This window comes from Mangifera indica, chromosome 8 (genome assembly GCF_011075055.1).
Source record: "Mangifera indica cultivar Alphonso chromosome 8, CATAS_Mindica_2.1, whole genome shotgun sequence".
In the NCBI taxonomy this organism is placed as follows: domain Eukaryota; kingdom Viridiplantae; phylum Streptophyta; class Magnoliopsida; order Sapindales; family Anacardiaceae; genus Mangifera; species Mangifera indica.
In genome coordinates, this window is record NC_058144.1 from 16,121,370 (window position 1) to 16,146,783 (window position 25,414).

Below are 25,414 nucleotides of genomic sequence, written 5' to 3' on the forward strand. Positions count from 1 at the left end.
TATATGTTGCAATACCCTAGAATGTTAACAATCGAAAAATCAATCGAAAATCTGAAAATACGAGTCGATATATCCTAAAAGGCAAAAATCGAAAAAACAAAATTGAAATTCGAATTCTATACGTTGAAATATCCTATGTATGTTAGTAATAGAAAAATCGTTAGAAAATCTTAAAAATACGAGTCGATTTATCTTAAAACGGCGAAAATCGAAAAAACGAAATTAAAATTCGAATTTTATAAGTTGAAATATGTTAGAATGTCACCAATCAAAAAATCATTCAAAAATCTAAAAAATACGAATCGATATATCCTATAAACGAAAAAACCGAAATATTGAGTTGAAATTACGTTATTACATCATAAAGTGTGCCAAAAAAGCACAAAAATAAAAAACGGATATAAAATTAGAAAACTATACGTCGAGAAACCCTAGATATGAAAATTATCAATTTACACCTCAGAAAATTTCTATCACAAACAGGTCCAATATTTATCCCTTGCCCCCTCAGCAATTTTCTAATCTCTTAGCGCCCCTCAGTTTCAAAAAAGTAAATTCCCCCCAACCCACAGTTTTCACGACATTAGCCCACTGTGTCATGGCAAATTTTAGAAACACCCCCCGTGGACTAACTGTTCTCCCTCCGCTCTCTTATGTTTTGAAAACGCTACTTCACCCCCTAATCCACGGTCAAACTCTCCTGATTGTGAGAGAATTCGTCCTAACTATAGGATCCACTGTTCCTATGGTCGGAGCATCGATCTTTTCGAACCCATTTTTTGACCAAAAATTCTTCGTTTTGGCCTCCAATTTCAACACAAAGCAAATCTACATAGACTATAACACAAAACCCCTCAAGAAATTCAACGAAAACAACCAAGAATCAAAACATTTTAAGCATTGTTCAAAATCGAAACCCTAAACTTTGAAACCGCAAAATCTCTCTCAAATCTCAATAATATAAACAATAACTTGATTCAAACAAGAGTAGGGAAGATGTACTAACCTTCTTTGTCATTTTCGATTATCAAAAAACATAAAAATCGACGAAAATCTTTTTGCCCGTGGGATGATTATGGGAACGGAAGATCTCTTTGAATTTGTACAGTGGAATCGTGGGAAATAAGAAAATTTCCTTATTTATATATAAGGGCAATTTGGTCATTTCACAAAAATAGAGTATTTTTGCTTAAACCTAATTATTTTGAATAATTTCATTTAAACCCCCTTAATTTTGACTATTCAATATAATTTTCCTTTTAAAAATTTCATTAAATTTTTTTTTTCAAATTCTAGGCCATCAATGATTATAAAGCCCAATCCGACATTTTCTACGTAGGGGCAAGTTGTGAGCCTTATATTTTTTATGGGTTGGCTTGACTTACCTCATAAGGCCCTTTACTGTACGGCTCTTAGACAAGCCACTGCCACCTCGCCACCTCATTAAAACAACTCAAACATCCATACTTACGATAGACATTAGACCCCACCCGATTAGACCTTCCCTATTCTGCCTGTTGTATTACAGAACCCAAACTGAAAATAAACTTCATTTAAACTAAAACGACCCTTCAAGTCCGTGAAACACGCCGAACTCATCAAAATCAGATCTTTCGCATGAAGGGTCTCCTCCGCTCTTTTCCGGTGAAATAAATATGAAAAATTAATATTTTTAAAGCTTTGTTACTTCATTTTTGTTGAAATGCTTTTGTTGTTTATTTAACAAGGTAAAATGCTTTTTTTTTTTTTTGGCAGAGGGTCGGTAGTGTTAGATTTTATGCAGTGTTTGGCGGCAAGGACTTGAAGATAGAAGGGGTTAAGGATGTTATAGCTGTTGCTTCTGGTAAAGGCGGTGTTGGCAAATCCACCACTGCAGGTGTTTCAAAATTTCTTTTTCTTTTTGAATTGATGGGTTTGGAATGAATGATTATTGTAGAAATTAGCAGAAATGAACCAATTTTGTAGCACTGTTGTTTGGATTTGGGCAGTTAATTTGGCTGTTGCACTTGCTAACAAGTGCAAATTAAAGGTGGGTTTGCTTGATGCTGATGTGTATGGACCGTCGGTTCCAATCATGATGAATATCCATCAAAAGCCTGAAGTCACTCAAGGTAACAATATCGTTTGGTTTCAACACGATTAAATTCAGTTTCTTTCGGTTGTAGATCATTGTCAGGGCTGTCTGTTAGTCACCAGCTAACCTCAGTAGGGAAATTAATGATGAATATACTGCTCTTAGTTTGTTGCAAATGTAGTTGCTGTTAAAGCTGCATATGGCTATGGATGAAATTTTGTTCCTAGTGTGTAGGAGTTCTTAAAAACAAAAAGAGCAATAAACAATCTGCTTTCTTTTTTGAATGGTGTTTGGGTTTGCATTGGTATTGACCATCTTCAAAGTTCTTCAATAAATGATGTCTCTCATGTATGGTAATTTTAGTATATGTGAAAAGAGATGATTGTAGAATAATTTGATGTATTGATTCAAAGAAAAGAACAACATTATATAGGAAGTGAATTTGACTAATCTAGGAAAGCTATTAATTATGTCTATCTAACTTAGGAAAAATATCTTCGCATTCCTATTTTACACGATGTATTACCTATTTACATGATATTACAACAAATATTTCAACACTCCTCCTCAAGCTGGAGCATATAAGTCATATACACCAAGTTTGTTACAAATATAATCAATTCGAGGACCTTGAAGAGATTTAGTAAGATTTCAACAAGTTAATTGTTTGAACTGGCATGACTTGTGGTAATGTTGGTTGACATAATCTTTTTATAAACAAAATGACAATCAATTATTATATACTTTGTCCTTTCATGAAAGATTGGATTGGAAAAAATGTGAAGTGCAGCCTAGTTTTCACAAAGTAATAACATTTGTGAGATATTTGCAAACTTTAACTCTTAAACTAACTGTTTCAACCAAACAAACTCACAAGTAACTAAGGCATAACACGATACTCTGCTTTTGCACTTGATCTGGCCACAATGTCTTGTTTCTTGCTTTTCCAAGATATGAGATTTCCTTCAATGAACAACAATAGCCACAACTAGATTGTCTGTTTGACAATGAACTTACCCAATTAGCATCTGAATGTCCAACAATTTGTGTATAACTCTTATTCTCATAAAGTAGATATTTTCCTGAGGCTCCCTTGATATACCGTAGAATTTGAACAACTGCATCTTAATGATGGTCACATGGAGACTGGAGTAACTAACTCACAAAACTGACTGAAAATGAAAGGTCAGGTCGTGTAATGGTGAGATAATTAAGTTTGCCAATTAACCTTTGATATCTCTCAGGGTTTGCAAGGGGTTCCTCTTGTCCAGGTAAGAGATTAGTATTAGGATTCATGGGAGAGTCATGGGTTTGTAGTCTAACATTCCTGTTTCTTCGTGAATATCCAAAGCATACTTCTTTTGAGAGATAACAATTCCAGACTTAGACTGTGTGACTTTTATGCTAAGAAAATACTTGAGTGGCCCCAGATCCTTAGTCTGAAAGGGTTTGAACATGTGTTGCTTTAATTGTTCAATATCATTCTGATCGTTTATTATTATAACAATATCATCCATATAAACAATTAGATAGATGCATTGTCCTTGCAAGGTATGTCTATAGAACACAAAATGATCAGACTTGCTCCTTCGCATGCCAAACTCTTGAATCACAGTGCTGAAATGACTAAACCAGGTACAAGGAGATTGTTTCAGGGCATACAAAGAATGGTGAAGTTGACATACTAATCTGGACTCCTCCTGAGCAACAAAGCCAGACAGTTGCTCCATATAAATTCCCTCTTGTAGTTCACCACGAAGAAAAAACATTCTTAATGTCTGACTGATGTAGTGGTCAATGCTGGATAACAACCATAAACAGAAAAAGGTGAACAGAGGACATCTTAACCTTTTTGGAGAATAACACCGATAAACTTTTTGGAGACAGGAATAACCAAGGAATATACATTTGAGAGAAGGAGCGGTTAACTTTTCATGACTAGGAGATAAGTCATGAACAAAACAAATGCACCCAAAGACAAGAGGGGAAATAAAATATAATGATTGTTTAGGATATAAAATAAAGTGAGACACCTGATGTTGTAACACTAAAGAACGCATACGATTTATCAAAAAACAAGCAGTGAGGACCGCATCTGACCAAAATTAGAATGAAACATTATTATGGATAAGAAGGGTGTAGGCAGTCTCGATGAGATGTCTATTCTTACATTCGACAATACTATTTTGTTGAGGGGTATAAACACAAGAGGATTGATGTAAAATACCCTGAGAAGACATGAACTGGGTGAAGGGAGCAGAAAAGTACTTATAAACATTGTCACCATAGAGGGTACATAAAGTAGTATAAAGTTGTGTTTTTATATCAGCACAAAAGGATTTGAAAATGGAAAATAACCCAGATAGACGTTTCATTAAGAACAACCAGGTGTAATGCGAATAATCATCAATAAAAGTAACAAAATATTGAAACCCTAAAATAGACACGACTCGACTAGGTACCCAAACATCTGAATGGACTAACTCAAAAGGGGACACAACCTGATTATTGACTCGCTTGGAAAACGATTTTCAAGAATATTTTTTTAGTTGACATAACTCGCATTGAAGACACAATAAAGAAGGAAGACTGGGAACCATCTTCTATGGTTTGGAGATATTAGGGTGTCCGAGACGATTGTGAAGAAGTATCGGAGACTTAGTAATTATGCAGGCTACAAAATTAGGTGACAGATGTAAGTGGTAGAGACCCTGTGACTCATGTCCTGCTTCAATCGTTTGACCGATACTGCAGTCTTGTATAACAAAAGAGTCATTAGTGAAGATAATGACAGTTTAAGGAATAAGTAAGTTTACTAACAGAAATGAGATTAAAAGGACATGCAGGTAGATAAAGAACAGAGTGTAAAGGCAAAGAAGGAGGAGGATGAGCATGATCGAGGCCTGTTGTGCGGGTGATTGATCCAATGGAGATTCAGTACAATGAGAGAGTAAATTAAGGTTACTAGAAATGTGATGGAAGCACTAGAATTGGGGACCCATAGGTTAGGATGGGAAGACTGAGTGAGGCACATTATTGGAGGACCCATTTGTGCGACTGAAGCAATATTGGGAGAAGACTACTTGGAGGCCTAATACTTAAGGTGTTCATCATAATCAACACTTGTAATAGTCAAAGAATGTTAAGATGGAGAGCCAGAGGTAGCAGGAAGGTTCGTCTGAATAACATTGGCTACTCGAGGAGGATGACCATGCAGTTTATAACATTTTTCTTTGGTATGACCACATTTGTGGCAATAATTACACTGTAGCCGATTTCCTCAACTACCACGATCACCTTGTTGAGTTTGAGAGGCAAGAGTAGATGTGTCGAGCCTAGAAGAACTCGAGGAACCTGTTACAACACCTGGAGAGGACACACAAAGCAATCGAGCAAAGACCTCATCGAGGGAAGGTATAACAACACTGACCAGAATCTAATCCTGAATGGAATCAAGTTCAAGACTGAGAGTAGTTGAAGTCAACACCATTTAAGAAACTCAAACATACTCATTCCCTGTTGGTTTAGATGAACTAGATTAGACACCATTGAGTATAATTGTTGGATGTCATTAGTATAGAGAAGTTTGGCTTTAGTCCATATTTCACAACATGTTCGTTAGACCTTGAAAATGGGTTGAAGTTGAGTGTCAATAGTATTCCATAACATACTATATAGGACAACATCAAATCTAATCCAGGTAGTTGTATCCAATTTAATGTCTACAACTTTGGTCGTTAAATGGTCCTCAATACCTTGTCTTATACACCACAATTCAATATAAGCAACCCACGAAACATAATTGTTGTTGCTAACTAACTTTTCAGTTGTAATTACAGGGAAAGAAGTGAATGGAAAAATCATATTGGATCTAAAGCTCTCAAAAGCCATATTAAAGCGAACAACATGGAGAAATCAATCAAAAATTGATAGAAGCTATTGAAAAACACCTAGAGATGAGGTTGGCAGATTGAACACAACCTGGAGGGAAGGAAAAAATCGGCAGAAACTATTTTCCGACGATGAGGAGACTGTCAGTGATGAATAGGAGCGTGGCTGACTAGAGAACGTGCACCAATGTTGTTTGAAGAGGATGGTGTTGGCTGTGTAGTCCCATGCGCGCTAGGACAGTAGATCGATGATCACGACCTAAGGAGAAAATGGTCGGCACATGTAGCCAATTCCAACGTTCGATGATGGCAGGGTTACCACAGATAGACTTGTCGACGTCTTTGGAATCCAATGGGAGAGGTGGTGTCGTTGCATGATGACCAAAATAGGAGATCGGCAATGGATGCTATCAAGAGAACGGGTAACATGTGGAGGCTTGTGTGGTGGCGAACGAAGATGTTTCTTCCATGGGTTTGTTAGTGAGACAGTTTTGGTCACACTGGTATAGGCATGACCACCGAAAAAGGACAAAAGCACGGTGATCAGAGAAACAACCGAAAAAGGAATTGGAGTCGCTGAAAAATGGGTTGGGAATGTCGAAAAAATTTTAAAAGCCTAATATAGGTTTTGATACCATATGAAAAGAGATGATTGTAGAATAATTTGATGTATTGATTCAAAGAAAAGAACAACATTATACAGGAAGTGAATTCAACTAATCTAGGAAAGTTATTAATTACGTCTATCTAACTTAGGAAAGATATCTTTGCATTCCTATTTTACACGATGTATTCTTTATTTACATGATATTATAACAGATATTTCAACAATATACTTGCCTAGGGGTGGATTTCTCTCTCATTTAATAAGTCTTGGAATCTTGGATTACTAATTGGTGGAATACTTGGCAATCAGAAACTTTCTTGAGTGATATTCAAGAAAATAATATTATAGAAAAGTCAAGAATTAGAGGACTGCTTAACTATTCAAGAAAATAATATTATAGAAAAGTCAAGAATTAGAGGACTGCTTAACTATTCTCTTTAATTAAAATGATTATCTAGTTTTATTGGTCATTATGTTTAAATTAAATGGACCATAAATACCTAGCAAAAATATAGAATTGATCTCATTTAGTAAAATTGTTAAAATATACAAACTTTTATAGAATATCTTACATGATATGTAGGAACTTTTGTTGTCAAATTACTCATAATCCTTCATTTTTCTTAATGTGTTCATGCTGTCATAATAAGAATGGAAGCTCCTATCGGTACAAATAAAATAAAAGAAGATTTTAAGTATATGAGGGACACATAGTCAGATAGTGAGCCTTGTATTATATTGGTCTCTCTCAAGTTATAAGAGGCATCAGAACCACTATTTCAAAACTAAAGCTGAGCTTTATCATACTTCTATTTTAAACCTCCACTTTTGCTTTCTCTGTGTATGTGTGATTGAAACCAACAAGCTTTGGAGACTGAGTTTATGTTTTTCCGCACCTTCTTCTGTAGTACATCAACTATAGTATACAGTATTACCACACATTTAAAGTTTTAGCTTATAGTTACACAATTTTCTACAAGATACATTTATTTTTTTATTTATTTTAATTTATTTTTTGCTATGAAATGAGAAAATATAGTTTTCCTCAAAAAAGACAAGAAGACCTAAGCAACAAAAAAGGACTTCAAGAACCGGAAAAATTTTTAACTAAGTCCTCATCATATGAACATGTATAGCCCCTATGCAGAATTCAAAAGCTTCCTCCAATTAGGTTAACAGAGCTTCCTAGTTATGTTGACTGAAAAAGAGACTTCCCAAAAGGCAGGAGAGATGGACACCCATTGAGAAGCCCGAAAGGTCAGTTTGTCCAACAATGAAGAAGCCACCCCCACAAAATCTTCTAGAATATAATTTTGGTCAGGTCTTTTATTTTTGTTAGGATTATATCATCTAAAAATATTGGTGTTAGTGTAATCCCAAGTTCATTTCACACTTGCAGAAGATTTCAAGCATTATTTGTTCCATTCAGGATTAAATTGAATATGACTACTTAAGTAGTGATTTTGTGATGCTTGTTTTTGCTCCTCTTGCTTGAAGATATGGAGATGGTATAATTTTGTTCAAGTCTTTTATTTTTGTTAGTATTATATCATTTAAAAATATGGTGTTAGTGTAATCCCAGATTCATTTCACACGTGCAAAAGATTTCAAACATTATTTGTTCCATTCAGGATTAAATTGAATATGACTACTTAAGTAGTGATTTTGTGATGCTTGTTTTTTCTCCTCTTGCTTGAAGATATGAAGATGGTTCCAATTGATAAATATGGAGTTAAGTGTATGTCAATTGGATTTCTTGTACCGGAAAACAGCCCAATTGTGTGGAGAGCTCCCATGGTATGTCTACTTGTCCTCCTAGGACCTAGTCAGTTACACGCTAATTGCTAGTGTTCTGTTTTGCTTTTCTTGTTTTGCAAAATATGGTATTTGACATTGGATGATGAAGAATTATGAATCCTATTTACCAGTTATCTGGATTTCACACTTTGACTCTGTTGTAATAGCTTTTTGCTGCTTGTCAGATCATTATATGCAGTTTCATTGTCTATATTTGATTGTTATGGCAATACTGTGCTGTCTTCTCGTTTATGTTTATTGATCCTTTTAGAAATTGAATTCACTATATGCTTCCAGGTAATGAGTGCTCTTCGTAAAATGTCAAAAGAAGTTGATTGGGGAAATCTTGACATTCTTGTGATTGATATGCCCCCTGGAACTGGTGATGCTCAGTTAACTACTACCCAGATGCTGCAATTATCAGGTTGATTAATTGAAGACTTTCTATTTGGCTTTGCTGACTTCTTCATGTTATGGACTTGTGCTGGCTTGCAATTATGCTCTCCTATCATTGTATGAATGTATTTTTATGCTGACTTACTTTTAGAAGAAGTGGTTTCACCTCACACAACACATTATGATTAGAAAGGTGCTCAGCAGCTTTTTTCTACTAAATTAACAGTGTCAAGCTTTCACCCTCTATTAAATTTACATTACTAGACTTCAGTTGTAAATTCTTGCCTATGATTTATGGAATTACCGTGTAGCTATTTTCTCATTTTTGGAAGCTAGTATTTTCAATTGTAATAACGTTGGATTTGGCATGATGCTTAAAACTGTTTTTAAATCCTTTGGTGTTTTTCCTTTCTTTTTTTAATTCCAGCTCTGATTATTAAACCAACTTCATGTTAAAAAATAATGTCATGCCTTCTTAATGCAAATGGAAAATTCCAATTTTTTAAAATCTTATGGTCATTTTTGTTTTTCTTCTTGTATGTAAAATTACAAAATATTAAATCATATTATCCTTCTGGTACGCCCCAAGAAAGGAGAAGGTAAAAAGAAGGTTTTATGTCTTTTTTTAAGGAGTAGTTCTGCTTAAATAAAATTGTGAATTCATTGGCGGGCAGGTGCAGTGATTGTCTCAACTCCACAAGATGTTGCATTAATAGATGCTCGTAGAGGAATTGCAATGTTCTCTAAAGTTTCAGTTCCCGTATGTTCTTTTCTTGTGCAAATCTCTCCAGTTGGTTGCAGTTGTGCTGAAAATTTGGCATGGTTTATCAATTCAGTTTGGTAAAATATTCATTAAGATGAATCATATGATTAGATCAAATTCAAATTCATCTAGAATTTGGAGGGTGCAAGGTTAAATTATTACAAATTTAGATTTGTAGTTTGTCTAAACTTTTGCTTGAAATGAAGTAAATGTTGCGAGTAATCACCCACTCTTTGTTTTCTTCTTTTAATTAAAATTGTGATTGCTTTTACAGATACTGGGGCTAGTAGAGAACATGAGCTGTTTTGTATGTCCACACTGTAGTGAGCCTTCCTTCATTTTCGGGAATGGAGGAACACGAAAGGCAGCTACTGAAATGGGCCTGAAAGTTATTGGTGAGGTATATGAATTTGCTATCTTTTCATCTTTATTTGCATTTTTTTTTTCTTGTAAATGTTTGAGAGCGGGGTTAGGTGTTGCTTCATGAATGGAATGCTTGTGTTATTTAAATGCAAACATATTAGCTTATAGATATGAACCTAGATTAAAGTTCATCAGCTCACAAAATGCGAGGAGAGTGTACCTGCCCTAGTTTAGTAGAAATGAAAATTTTGAGGGATATAATTAAATAGGAAATTGTAGCTGATTTTGGAGCTGAAAAATGGTAGATACTCATCAGTCCATGCTAATTTTAAATGTTCTGGATTGTCTGCATACTGAATAGATGGTGGGAAGAACAGCATTTATGCTTAGTGAAATTCCTAATTTTTCTTTCCTTGGTTACAGCCAAATTTATTAATTGGGGTTGTCTTAGATGTAGTTCTTTAATGCTTTCATGCACATATAGTGTATTAAGGTTCAGGTGAGATATGGTACTGTGGTATGTTAATCTGATTTTGGCTGCTTCAGATACCACTAGAAATGGATATCCGAAAAGGTTCAGATGATGGTGTCCCCATACTAGTATCATCACCTGATTCTGCTGTCTCCAAAGCATACAATGAAGTGGCTGTTAATGTGGTCAAAAGACTCCAGGAAGTGGCGTAAGAACGATAACTTCAATCCAGAGACTAATTCTGGTCACCTTGCCAGGAAAGAGAGGAACGCTGTCATTAGAATTACAATTTTGTTGTCTTAAGATGTCGGACATCATGGAACACAGTCAAGGTTTACAGCCAGATGTCTTTGTTCCATTGCATACTGTCTATTTAAGCATGTGCAACCTTAAGGGAGTTTTTTTTTTTTTTTAATTATAATTGAGGGGGATTCTTGTAATTAACCCATTAGATAATAATATGACATTATTTCTTTTCTTAGTTATTCATCATAAATAATCATATAATTCAAAAGCTGTTAAATTACCATAACAGATTTTTTTTTTTCCATTCAAATAATTAATTCAGTTATCTTACATCATTGCATTGCAGCTGATAAAAGTTGAAAAATCTATTTATGCATGAAACACGACAAACCTTGACCAATTTATAAAGAAAAGAATGAATATATTCCTTGTAAGAATTTCTGAAATATTCATTACATACACCTCTCAAAGTGGATGCATTTTCTTATTGTTTCATAATCCAATTGATATGGTCAATAAAAGTCATAATTGTTTACACAAAATTAAAGTCAAAGGAAAGGTTTTATTTTTCAATTAGACTTGAACTTTATTAAATATCTTTTGACATATAGAGTTGAATGATACCATATTTTCTAATTTTTTATATTAACTCAAATATAATTATTCAATCATATTGATATTTTTGGAGTTTTTTTCTAAGATGCTTTCCAATTGAATCAAATGAATTTAATTATAATATTTCATAGGAAAAGATAAAAAGAAAAAAAAAATTTTTTTATATATGATAAACCAATAGGCCATAGGATAATTGAAAAGCTGAAAGATTCCAGAATCGAACAGTAAAAAGGAACACTTGGAAGTTAAATTTCATTTAAATTCCTCTCATTCCTTCAAGTCACTCACTCTCTTCTTCTTTTTGTGTCTGAATGCATCACCAAACATTAACCCTAAAGTCTCCACTCTCTTGCCATGTTTCTTCGCAACACTCCTCAGTCTTCCCCCAAAACCCTGGACTATCAACAATCGCTATTTTCCCTCCAATTTCAGCCATGAACAGACCCAGTTCTTCCATGTTCTGCTGCTACGGAATTGGAACTGGAATCTCTGCACCTAATCACGCTTCCGATTCTCAATTCGGCAACTTACACAATTGGAAACTGAGAAGCACTGGAGTTAAAACTATTGATGTTGCCACCTTGGGTAATCTCTGTGTCGATATTGTTCTCAATGTTCCCAAATTGCCTCCGCCTTCACTCGACGACCGCAAAGCTTATATGGATCAGTTGGCCTCCTCTCCACCAGATAAGGTTTTTAATTCCCTCTTTTAATTTCATATTGTTTGTAATTGCTCGTAATAGTTGTTCGTTTGCATTTGGTTATTCTTTGTATATAAAATCAGTTTCTGGTATCAATGGATGTGCTTTATGAAATAACGCTTTTTCGAGAATAGGGGGAATATAAAAGCTTCTCTAGAAACCGTGTTAAATGGGGGATAAAAAGTCTTGGGTAAGAACAAAATATGCTGTAGTAGTGGGATATTATTGGAAGGATGTAGGGATGACTTGTTATGCTGTTTTACTATAGAGTTGCTGTATTAGATGTGTTTCTGATTTAAGAAGCACTTTCTTTTGTTAATTACTTGTCTAAGAAGCTCTTCAAAATACACTTCAAGTGTTTGTAGTTAAGTTGTTTTATATTTTTGCATATAGAAATACTGGGAAGCCGGTGGAAACTGTAATGTGGCTATAGCAGCAGCAAGATTGGGACTTCGATGTACAAGTATTGGTCATGTGGGTGATGAAATTTATGGAAAGTTTCTGATAGATGTACTTCGTGAGGAGAGAATTGACATAGTTGGAATGAGTGAAGATACTGATGTTGTTGACAGTTCTAGTGTCTCATATGAAACACTTTTATGCTGGGTTCTTGTGGACCCTTTACAAAGACATGGCTTTTGCAGGTATATTTAACTGAATCTGTTTTTGGTTTTTACAATTATTCACTGCAGTCTTGTGCAGTTCATTCTGTTTGTTTAATGGTTTTTTTATCACTATTGTTTTAAATATTGTTTTCTTTTATTTTATCAGTCAAGCTGATTTTAGAAAGGAGCCTGCATTCAGCTGGTTGAATGCTCTATCAAGTGATGTGAAGATGGCGATTAAGCAGTCAAAGGTCCTGTTGGTTAATGGTTATGGTTTTGATGAGCTCTCCCCTAGTCTGATATTATCAGCTTTGGAGTATGCCACCGAAGTTGGGACGTCAGTATTTTTTGATCCTGGACCACGTGGAAAGAGTCTTTCTAGAGGAATGACTGAAGAGCAAAAAGCACTTAGCTATTTCTTGAGGATGAGTGACGTTCTTCTTCTAACATCTGATGAGGTCTGACTTTATTTCTTCTTAATTGCATTAGATCACCTTTTATATATATATATATATATATATATTATTTTTTTTTCTTTTCCTTTGTTTGATCTTTTGGTGCACTGGTTGTTGGACACATTTTTTCTGTTGGACATCTTAGGAATGAGCTCATTCCAAAGATTGGTTTCTCTCAACCTTTGCTTTGATGGTCCATAGATTTTCTTCACTACAGTAAACCTGACTTTTTTGGTTCATTGTGATTTCATGAATAGGTGTCAGTTTCTATCTCCTGTCAAACTTCTAGAGTTACCTTACTCCAATTGCAGATTGTTTTCCTTCTTTTAACATTAGATGGGGGATGAAGGGATTCTATCTGCTATCAGGCTCTGAGTTATTAGGGCTGCATACAGATTTAGTCTGTCCTATCCCTACCTATCTTGGTATATTTTGCATCAGTTGCATTGATTTTGTCATCCTAAATAAGTAGTAAGGTATTAAGGCTTTCTGTTTTCTTATGCAGTGCCATAATTTTTCTTTCTTTTTCTTTTTTTTAAGCTCTCTGTTATAGATGCTTTGGCATTTCCATTTTTCTCTCTCTTTTGCCATCCACCATCTTGATACACATTTTTATTTTAACGATGAACCTTTACTTAAGCCAAACTACCCCTTTGGGGTTGAATCAACCACACCAAGTATTTGAAACCCCAAGTCTAATGACTAACCCCACAATTACTGCACTAGGTAAGTCAAAAGTTTAATCTTGATATGCTACTGACAAATTTCGAACCCATGCTCTTTTGCTTGGGTGCCCTCACTTTTGCCACTCATTTCCATAACATAAGCCCTCCTTCTTTCATGTTGTTGAAATGCAGTATTTCCTACCAATCTCAATGCTAAATTCATAAGTGTTATAGAATCATCTTTTTCTTCTTTATGTGGAAGTTTCACCTTTTTTGTGAAAATCATATATCAAGTCTAGCATGATATTACGTTGACAGTTTTCACAAATTGGTTTTTCAATTTTCATGGGATACTCTTTAACATTCTTGGTACAGGCCTTTCTTTATCATGAAAGGGTTACCCCTATCTGCTTCATTGATGACTCATCCCTAGTTATTGTTAAAGACTTATCTAATCTCATTCCTCATGTAAGGTTTGCAATCTTTTCAGGCTGCATCTTTGACTGGCATAATAAACCCAATTCTGGCTGGCCAGGAGTTATTGAGGAAGGGGCAGCGCACAAATTGGGTGATTATTAAAATGGGTTCCAGGGGTTCAATTTTGATTACAAAGTCGAGCATATCATGTGCACCAGCATTCAAGGTATCAATTCGTGCCAAATCTCTCTATATTAAGAGGCATGTAAACACCATTTTTACATTTTTAATGTTTTCTTGATTAATCTAATTCATTAAATTTTAGTTTGCTTGCTCTTACAGCACTGTGATTTTCAGTGACAAGTTTAGCAAACAACTTTACAGATGTCATGTGGAAGAAAACAATAATGAGAACCTATTTTCTGTCAATACCTTTGTGAAAAATATTTATTTATGAGCTCCCTCACATTCTAGTGATTTAATCCTCATGATTTTTTTTTTTTTTTTTACATATCTATATTTTGATAACACAACAATATGTTGATTTTATTTGAAACATGATCAGGTGAATGTAACTGATACTGTTGGATGTGGAGATAGTTTTATGGCTGCTGTTGCATATGGTTTTATACGCAATATGCCCGCAGTTAATACATTAACAATTGCAAATGCAGTAGGTGCTGCAACTGCCATGGGTTGTGGTGCTGGTAGAAATGTGGCGACCTTGGGCCAACTAATAGAACTTATGAGGGCATCCAACCTCAATGAAGATGAGGCATTCTGGGATGAACTACTTAATGAAGATGTGCATGCACAGGAAATTACATTTCTTTCAAAAATGGGCATAAATGGAAGTACAAACAACCTGAACTGTGTGGACCTGCAAAAGGTGCTTTCTGAATTGTTGCATAAGCTTGAATATGCTTGGTTTGAGGGAAAAGTGCCATCATGATGCAAGGGAAATAGGTTTTTTTGGTTACTAATTTGAATTTATTGGAACTAATTCATTATATCAGTTTTACTAGGTTTGAAATTATTGGTAGTCTCACTCCCATAAAAGGAGGACTGATTTTGGGACATTTAGGACAAGTCGGGCTCTTCTCAACTTCTTTATTGGATTCAGGATATAACACTTGTTTGGAAAAGCTTCAGTTCAAGTTGAGTTTGCAGTTTATATTTATTTTTGAGTGAGCATATATACTGATGGTTGTCTGCTGACATTTTTGTGGCTGTTGGAATGAAAGAGAGTTTACCTCTGATATTAACTATGTAAAGATGTTCAATTTTTTGCAACATCTACAAGAATCTTATCAAGCAGGTAATTTACATGATCTGAAGCTGTTAGTATAATGCTTTATTTATAAGAATGAGAAAAGTAGATTTGTCTTAACTGTTATTAAACTTTGAAATTTCATATGCTAGGTTGTGCCAAACCTAACATATGAAATTTCATATGCTAGATTTGCCTTCTGTTCTTTACATAATGTCGTGTGCATTGCATTTGTCTTAGTGGTAAGTGTTGTAAAATTGGGTTAATTTAATGTGCCATCGAGAGGCTCTCCAACACTTCCCAAAATTTCGCCCCGCGCCTCACTTACATGCACTTTGTCTTTTTATTCTCTTTCTCCACTGACCGTCCAAACGTTCTCCATGCTTTGTCCTGTCTTCTCAAATTGTTCTCAATTGGCTTTTTCTCAAGTGGTGTTTACTTGGTTTTGTGCCACCAACCTAGTTCCGGTTCCTGCGTTGATACACGTTAGTCACAAGGGGTCTAACAAATACCGACAAGTGCGGGGTTTCTGATTGCTTTCCGAGTTTTGATGATATTTATTCTAGAGATTCGTTCTTAGAAGGATGTTTGCATGAGGTGCTATCAAACGTGAAAGGGGCATATGTGATTTTTTTCAAAAAATAATTTTTCTGATAATTTATTTTTTTAAATAAAATCAAATAACATGTCATGTTATATAAGATTTAAGTGATGAACGATTGTTCATTAAGGCAAACAGTTATCTAATTTAAATCACTATTTAACATTTATTAAAACCCATGATATTGCATTTAACAAATAACTTTTATTATTTTTTATGAGATTGTTTTTGGCATGAGATCGTGAAAGAAAAGAGATTTTTACATCGAATGTTCCAGCTAAGCAACCTAGTAGTAGGAGTTTGAATTATCATACATAGGATGAAATACAATGAGATTTATGTTACTAGTATATTGAAATTGTCATACCCATCTCTAAAAGTATCGTCCTTCGAAGAGAAATTCTATTTCAACTGAGTAATTAAATATGATACACTTGAATATTAAGCAAAATTTAAAATCACTTCAATAATATTAATTAACCATCCATCGTTCCATACAATCATCAATGGAAATGTTAAAAAATGTCCACTAATAACATAATAACAAAAAGTGTGAAGGGACATATCATAACATAAGTCGTTGAAATTGTTCATACATAGCTGTCATAAATAAAACATAAAATGATTGTAATGCCCTTATGCTCATCCTCATGTTGACTCATTACATTACAACCACTCTCACTCTTACTACCTACAAAATCAAAAAAGGAAACGAGTGAATGATAAATCATTCAATAAGTAAGAGAAAAATGAGTCATACACTTATCTCTTGTTTCCTTCTATTCAATCTCTTATATTCCACTTGAAACTTGTTATCTGGATTATACATTCAAACTTCAAACTTCACTAACGTGAAATTCTTATCTTATATTAGTCAGTCAAACTCCAAACTTTGATGACATTTTTTCGATTATCTAGAATAATCTGCAATGATACTATGCAATACATGAAAACTACGGTGAAAATGATTTTCTTTTAAAAACATATATTTTTGAAAATATTTTCTATATTTCAATTAGATTGAGTTGTGATAGGGAGTAACCTGTCTTGGCCATGCGAGTAACATAGTTGCGCAATCATCTTTCCCTGTATACATCTATTGGATTGCAATATATTATTTCCATGTGAGCATATATAGGAAGAATCTCATAGGCGCCTTTGTAATAACCCTCACGAAAACATATCCACAAAAATTGTCATTAGAAAATATGTTTTAATGGGTGTCATGAAAATATGAAACTATGAAACATGTCTTACACATGTACTACAACTATTTTACATCTACATGCATACAGACTGAGTTCCTGATGCGAACCTTGATGATTTGATGTAAGACCCAACACTCAAGAAGATATTATCCCAGGATTGAATCGGTTTCGTCACGTAATTAAACCTTGACCCGAATCGATATGGAATCGAACGAACCTTGGTATTGAGAATGGTAAATGTCACAAGACAAGCTTGATAAGTTCAAAGATTGTAAACTCAACAGTAAGCAATCTATTTATGAAAAGTTGGCCAAAAAAAAGTTTTATTCATCATGACAATGTTTTGTTTTTATAGTACAATGCCAACTTAACCCTAAACTACCCATGACCCAATGGACTTTCAAACTTCCCAAAGCCCATTACCTAAGTAACTACCCAAAGCACTAATTAAATTAAAAGAAAACATGTCACTTGGGCTCAATAAAGTCTAGCCCGATCACAAACAAGATCAAAATCATAAAACTGAAAATCTTAAATTTGGGTAAACAAAAAACTGTGAAATACAGACTCAAACGATGTTATTTGGGCCTCCAAATTGGGCGCAACCAACAAAGTGGTTGTGCTTATAGAGCTCAAAACGAGCTTCGTGTTGATATATTATAGGCCTCGTAACTCCTCCCGGATCAAAAGTTATGGCCGTTCAAAGTCTGTTCATGTATAAACTTGGGCCTGAATTAAGTTGACCTCTCTGTTGGCTCCTTCAAGCATCCAATCGTCCTTGAGTGAGCTAATCTTAGTCTCCAAGCCCTCCACGAGTCCAACTAAGGCTTGTTGCATCTTCTTAGCTCTGTTGCTCGTAATTGGCCCAACCGGAATATGTAATAGATCTCTTTGATGGTTCAATGTGCCTACGATGCTTCCATCATTCCCTCCCTCTTGAAAATGATTTGTCCTCAAATCTGCATCATCAAAAGGAGATAGGCCAGAAACATTAAAAGTAGCACTTATATTATACTCACCTGGAAGATCTAATCTATAGGCATTATCGTTGATCCGCTCGAGTACTTGAAATGGACCGTTACCCCTCGGATGTAACTTCAATTTGCATTGGGATGGAAATCGGTCCTTCCACATGTGCACCCAAACCCAATCACCAGGTTGGAAGACCACCTTGTGCCTTCCTTTGTTAGCTTGTTTGACATATTGCTTAGTCCTTTTCTCAATATTTTATCTAACTTTCTCATGAAGCTGTCGAACTAACTCTGCCTTCTTTTTGCTGTCTAAACTGGTACGTTCCTCAACAGGTAAAGGTAACAACTCCAAAGGTGTAGGTGGATTAAAACCATAAACAACTTCAAAAGTTGAATAACTAGTGGATGCATGCACAACCCTATTATATGCAAATTCTACATGTGGCAAGCTATCCTTCCAAGTTCTCAAGTTCTTTTCTAATACAACACGCAATAACTGAGATAAAGTTCTATTGACTACCTCTGTTTGTCCATCCGTTTGTGGGTGACATGTTGTAGAAAATAGTAGTTTAGCACCTAACTTACCCTACAATACCTTCTAGAAATAGCTTAAGAACTTCATATCACAATCAGATACAATACTTCTTGGAACTTCATGCAAATGCACGATCTCTCTGAAAAACAAATCAGTAATGTAAGTTGCATCATCAGTTTTACGACATGGAATAAAGTGTGCCATTTTTGAAAACTTATCAACTACGACAAAAACCGAATCACTACCCTTCCTAGACCTAGGTAACCCTTAAACAAAGTCTATAGAAATATCCTCCCAAGGTATAGTAGGAATAGGTAAAGGTGTATATAAACCATGGGGTAAGACTCTAGACTTGACCTGTTTACACTTAATATAACGAGTACAAACACGCTCTACATCTCGTTTCATATGTGGCCAAAAGAAATACTCTTGTAGTACATCTAAAGTCTTAGCTATACCGAAATGACCCATTAATCCACCCCCATGTGCTTCCCTTACAAGCAATTCACGTAAGGAACTCATAGGCACACATAATTTGTTTTCACGAAATAAATAACCATCATGCCTATAAAATTTACCAAACGCAGTTTTCTCACAAGCTTCATAAATACTAGAAAAGTCAAAATCATTCACATACAAATCCTTTATGTACTCAAAACCAAGTAACTTGGTATCTAAAGTCGAGATTAGAGTATACCTCCGAGATAACACATCTGCTACAACATTTTCCTTACCTTGTTTGTAATGAATGACATATGAAAAACTTTCGATGTATTCAACCCACCTTGCATGTCTCTTGTTGAACTTACTTTGTCCCTTTAAATGTTTTAAGGACTCATGATCTATCTTGATGACAAACTCACGTGGCCAAAAGTAATGCTACCACGTCTCTAACGCTCTCACCAAAGCGTACAACTCCTTGTCATAAGTAGGGTACTTTAAAGCGGGTCCGTTGAGCTTCTCACTGACATACGCTATGGGTCTATTTTCCTACATCAAAACAGCTCCAATACCAATACTTGAAGCATCACACTCAAGCTCAAATGGTTTAGAAAAATCAGGTAGTGTAAGTAAAGGTGTAAAACTTAACTTATCCTTAATTAATGCAAATGCATGCTCTTGTTCCTTACCCCACCTAAATCCTACATTTTTTTTAATAACTTTAGTTAGTGGTGCCGTTATTGTACTAAAGTCTCATACAAATCTCCTATAAAAACTAGCTAAACCATGAAAACTCCTAACCTCGATCACAGAAGTAGGTGTTGGCCACTCTCGAATAGCCTTGACCTTCTCCTCATCTACCTTAATTCCCTTAGATGAAACCACAAATCCTAGGAACACAACTTGGTCAGTGCAAAAGGAACATTTCTTAAGATTACCAAATAACCTCTCTTTCCTAAGCACAAACAAAACATCATGCACATGTTGTATATGCTCATCTAGACTATGACTATAAATGAGAATATCATCAAAACAAACAACTACAAACTTGCTAATAAATGCACGCAAGACATGGTTCATTAATCTCATAAACGTACTAGGAGCATAAGCCCAAATGGCATTATCGACCATTCATATAGTCCATGCTTGGTTTTAAAAGCAGTTTTTCATTCATTGCCCTCTTTCATCCTAATCTGATGATATCCACTTTTTAAATCAATTTTCGAAAAGATACAAGATCCATGCAACTCGTCAAGCATATCATCTAACCTAGGTAGAGGATAGCGATACTTTACAATGATTTTGTTGATGGCTCGATAGTCAACGCACATTCTCCATGTCCCATCCTTCTTAGGCATTAGAATCACTGGTGTGGCATACGGACTCATGCTCTTTCTCACGTATCCCTTCTTCATCAACTCCTCCACTTGCCTTCGAAGCTTCTTTGTCTCCTCAGGATTACTTCTATAGGCTGGTCAGTTGGGTATCGCCACTCTAGGTATGAAGTCGATCTGGTACTCGATCCCACGAATTGGAGGTAGTCCATTAGGAATCTCCTCAGGGAATATGTCTTCAAACTCCTGCAAAAGAGAAACAAACACACTAGGAAGAGAATTGTCAACATTAGTGAAAGATATAAAACTTTCTTTGTAAACTAACAATAATGGATATTGTTTAGTCACAAGGGCAGTCCTCACATCACTCATCTTCCCATAAAAACTCTCTTTTTTGCGCTCCTTGTTTTCTCTCATGGCCGAATTGCTTACCCTCTTTTTCCTCTCCCCTCTTTTTGGCCTTACTTTTTCTTCGCTCATCTTCATTCACATTTTCTCTCTTCATTCATCTTTCTTCTCCTCACTTGATCCTCAAAAACTTGTTTTGGTGACAATGGTACAAGTGTGATGAGTTTATGGCTCATCATGAAAGAGTATCTATTCTTAAATCTATCATGTGTCACATTTCTATCATATTGTCATGGTCTCCCTAAGAAGATGTGTCCAACATGCATGGGTACTACATCACACAACACCTCATCTTGATACCTACCTATAAATAAAGCCACTACTACTTGTTTGTTCACCCTAATTTCTCCACAGTCATTCAACCACTGAAGCTTATAAGGTCTAGGGTGTTTGATTGTGGTTAAACTAAGTTTTTCTACAAGTTTGGTACTGGCTATGTTCGTGCAACTACCCTCATCTATAATTAAAGTACACACCTTACCCTTCACATGACATCTAGTATGGAAAATATTCTCTCTTTACTCGTCATTTTCTTCCTTATAGTGTAAACTCAAAGCTCTCCTAGACACTAATGCCTCACCCTCTACTGCATACTCTAACTTTACATCACTAGCATCCTTTATTGGTGGCATAGACTCATCACTAGACTCTTCCTCTGTCTCATATTCACCATCCTGTCTCAACACCATGGTTCTTTTGTTAGGACATTGGGAAGCTATGTGACCCCTACCTAAACACTTAAAACATTTTATCTCACTGTTCCTCTTCGATGGTTCAGGTTTAATACTAGACTTTTCTTAACTAGACTCCTCTCCCTTAGGTTTAGAGTACTCATTTTTTGGCTTAAAAGGTGGCATATCATCTCTCTTTGACACACTCGGTTTCCCAAGACTAGAATAGAAAACTACATCCCTTTTACCCTTACGTTGTAATTGTCTTTCTACCTTCATTGCCATATGTACCAAATCCTCTAGCCCTACATAGTGTTGGAGCTCTACAACATTTGCTATTTCCCTATTCAACCCATTTAAAAACCTAGCCATAGTGGTTTCCCTATCTTTCTCTATATTAGCCTTAATCATGGCTATCTCCATCTCCTTGTGATAGTCCTCCACACTCTTGGTCCTTTGCCTAAGCCCCTGTAACTTCTGAAATAAATCCCTATGGTAGTGACTAGGAACAAAATGCTGCCTCATTACACTCTTCATATCATCCCAAGTATCTATGGTCTACCCAAGCTCCTATGTCTACTTTTCAATAACTAGTCCTACCAAATGCTAGCATAATCAGTGAATTCTACAGTAGCCAACTTCACCTTTTTCTCTTCGGAATACCTATGTATATCAAAAACTTGATCTACTTTTCACTCCCAATCTAAGTAGGCTTCCGAATCGTTTCTACCCTGAAAAGGTGGAATTTTCATCTTAATGCTACTAAGGTTACTATCACTCTGCCTACTCTCTCTATACATACTATTTCTATGACTTCGATGTCCTATTTTACTGATATTATTCAACCTATATCCTCACTATCGGTAACTATCCTATCCTCATCCCTCACTACTGGTGCTTTTCTCCTATCCTTAGTTGTACTACTTTCCCCTCTATTACTCTGTTGCTGGTTTAATATGTCCAATCTATCGTTAACACTCCTTATTACATTAAAAAGTCGCTCAAACTATTGTTGGATTGCTTACATTGTAAAAGCCTCGGTTTTACCCGAATCTTCTACCATGTTATAATTTTAGAAAACAAAATATGTTTGTGAACAATAATCTTCACACGCTCCCTCACGTGTTTACACTCTTGCTCATGTTTTCACTCTAATGTTCTCACCAACTCTCTAATCAAAACGATACTTGTGACAAATGACCAACAGTCAACCTAGGTTATGTTACGATTACCGACAACTAAAATAAAAAGACTAAGATTCAAGAAGAAAGAAAATTTTCAGAATCGAAAAAAAAATGAACACAATTACAAGAATGAATAGTCAAGGGAAAGAAATTCAAAAGAGATTACAAGAATAAAGGATATCAAATTCAAATGAGGTAAGTGTGCTAACTTTCTCCTTGATTTCTCCCCTTTTTTTTTTTAACGTTTTTTTTGCTTTTTTTTTTCTGTCTTCTTTTTTTTACTGTTTTTTTATCTTTTTTTTTTAAGCTACTTGGCCGAAAATAGGAAAGAAAATAACTTCTCTAGATCACACAAAATCTCCTCCTAAAAAAATTCAAAGCAATTAAGGGAATAACCAAGGTCTAATCCCCCAATTTAGGAATACCAAAATTTTCAAAGAAAATTTAAATTTTTAGGAACAAATCAAGAACTCAATCTCCCAACTTAGGTAATAATAATGCTTCTCCTAAAGATTAAAGGAAACAAGACAATCCTAATCCAAGATTATTCTCCCCAATTTCGGAATCCCCACTTTCTCACTTTTTTTTTTTTGCTACTATTTTTTTTTTTTGACAATCAAGGCAATCAAACAATAATTTCCACCAAAAACTACCCTTGCACTTTCAGCAACAACAAAATCTTTCCCAAGAGGTCAAGAATCCCACACAAAGCCAATCCCTAATTCACTCCCCAAAGGTTTGTTTGAATCTAGATAAAAAATCACGCCACCCTCAATTTAAATTACTTTTGGCCTTCAACAATATATATATATATATTTTTTTTTCTTTTTTTTTTCTTTTTTGGATCAATCAAGAAGACAATTAGACACCCACACAACCTAGAATTTGACTATTCCAAGGTTAATCACGAATTCAAGAATTTGACGGAAACAAAGACACTAAAACACAATCAAGAATTCAAGAATTTGACAGAAACAAGGACACCAAAACACAATCAAGAATTCAAGAATTTGATGGAAACAAGGACACCAAAACACAATCAAAAAAACGAAAACAAAATTACCAAGAGAACTCCCAATCGAAAACACAAGAAAAGACAGATACAGAACCTGATTCGACTTGGCTCTGATACCAACTGATGCGAACCTTGACGATTTGATGCAAGACCCAACACTCAAGAAGATATTTTCCCAGGATTGAATCGGTTTTGTCACGTAATTAAACCTTGACCCGAATCGATATGGAATCGAACGAACCTTGGTATTGAGAATGGTGAATGCCACAAGACAAGCTTGATAAGTTCAAAGATTGTAAACTCAATAGTAAGCAATCTATTTGTGAAAAGTCAGCCAAAAAAAAGTTTTATTCATCATGATAATGTTTGGTTTTTATAGTACAATGTCAACTTAACTCTAAACTACCATGACCCAATGGACTTCCAAACTTCTCAAAGCCCATTACCTAAGTAACTACCAAAAGCACTAATTAAATTAAAAGAAAATATGTCACTTGGGCTCAATAAAGTCTAGCCCGATCACAAACAAGATCAAAATCATAAAACTGAAAATCCTAAATTTGGGTAAATAAAAAACTGTGAAATACAAACTGAAACGATGTTATTTGGGCCTCCAAATTGGGTGCAACCAGCAAAGTGGTTGTGCTTATAGAGCTCGAAACGAGCTTCATGTTGATATATTATAGGCCCCGTAACTTTCCTGAATCAAAAGTTATGGTCGTTCAAAGTCTATTCACGCATAAGCTTGGGCCTGAATTAAGTTGACCTCTTTGTTGGCTCCTTCAAGCATCCAATCGTCCTTGAGTGAGCTGATCTTAGTCTCCAAGCCCTCCACGAGTCCAACTAAGGCTTGTTGCATCTTCTTAGCTTTGCTCCTCGTAATTGGCCCAACTAGAATATGTAACGGATCTCTTTGATGGCTCGATGTGCCTACGATGCCTCCATCAGTTCCACACAAGTTTTAAGGTTGGGTCAATTTAGCAAATCCATCAACAAATAGTCTATAGAACCTAGACCTATATGGGGTGGCGTTTGTGTCAAATTAAATACCTTAAACCCTAATATGACCTAAAATAAAATCATGTTAAAAATTTTCAACCCTAAACTGAATTAAAATATTTTTGGGTTGACATAACTTAACCAAAATTAACCTATACTATACAACAAACAAAGTCATGTCATTACACAATATGTAATAATATGATTTGTTATAAAACAACACATCTTGTCAGATGTCACAAAATAACATAATTCATTACAAAAAAGAAAAAACACAAAAAGACATTTTGTCAAAACAAAATCACTCTTGTTAATATATACTTACCAAAAAAAAGTTTTCTCTATTTCAAGTTAATCTTAATAGTTTGCTTATTGTCTTTTATATGATTAATAGTAAAGTAAAATAAAAAATAATATTATAATCAAGAACTCAAATAAGTCTACAACTTTAGTTTCAAAATAATGCAATCTATAATCAACAAGATTAACAACCTATTTATTGAATATTTAAGAAATTTAATTTCCAATTTATATGATCAATGTTTTATCTTTTGGGTAAGTAAATACGAATATTAGAAGGAAAACAACAAAGCACTCCAAGAAGGGCGAAAGAACAACTTAAGCTCCTTTTTAAAAAAGGACAACAAAAAAAACTAACAAAAATCAAGCTTACACTTTACAGCATCACAATGGTTGTCAATCTTAACAAAA

At 35.0% G+C, this 25,414-nt stretch overlaps 2 protein-coding genes across 3 annotated transcripts; both read left to right on the forward strand.

Annotated features, from left to right (window-relative positions):
- Nucleotides 1–1,483: 1,483 nt before the first annotated feature.
- On the forward strand, nt 1,484–10,843 carry LOC123223612 (iron-sulfur protein NUBPL). The gene is made up of 8 exons (XM_044646859.1): nt 1,484–1,644; nt 1,756–1,876; nt 1,989–2,111; nt 8,271–8,368; nt 8,666–8,792; nt 9,439–9,524; nt 9,802–9,927; nt 10,437–10,843. The coding sequence occupies exons 1-8, from the start codon at nt 1,618–1,620 to the stop codon at nt 10,572–10,574; spliced, it is 846 nt and encodes a 281-aa protein (XP_044502794.1). The 5' UTR covers nt 1,484–1,617; the 3' UTR covers nt 10,575–10,843.
- Nucleotides 10,844–11,440: 597 nt separating this feature from the next.
- On the forward strand, nt 11,441–15,456 carry LOC123222351 (5-dehydro-2-deoxygluconokinase). 2 transcript variants are annotated; one of them, XM_044645054.1, is made up of 6 exons: nt 11,441–11,915; nt 12,318–12,568; nt 12,696–12,987; nt 14,140–14,292; nt 14,632–14,955; nt 15,092–15,456. In XM_044645054.1, the coding sequence occupies exons 1-6, from the start codon at nt 11,535–11,537 to the stop codon at nt 15,095–15,097; spliced, it is 1,407 nt and encodes a 468-aa protein (XP_044500989.1). In that variant the 5' UTR covers nt 11,441–11,534; the 3' UTR covers nt 15,098–15,456. The 2 variants fall into 2 exon arrangements, with proteins under 2 accessions (XP_044500989.1, XP_044500988.1); XM_044645053.1 differs by having other exon boundaries at nt 11,442–11,915; nt 14,632–15,456.
- Nucleotides 15,457–25,414: the final 9,958 nt, after the last annotated feature.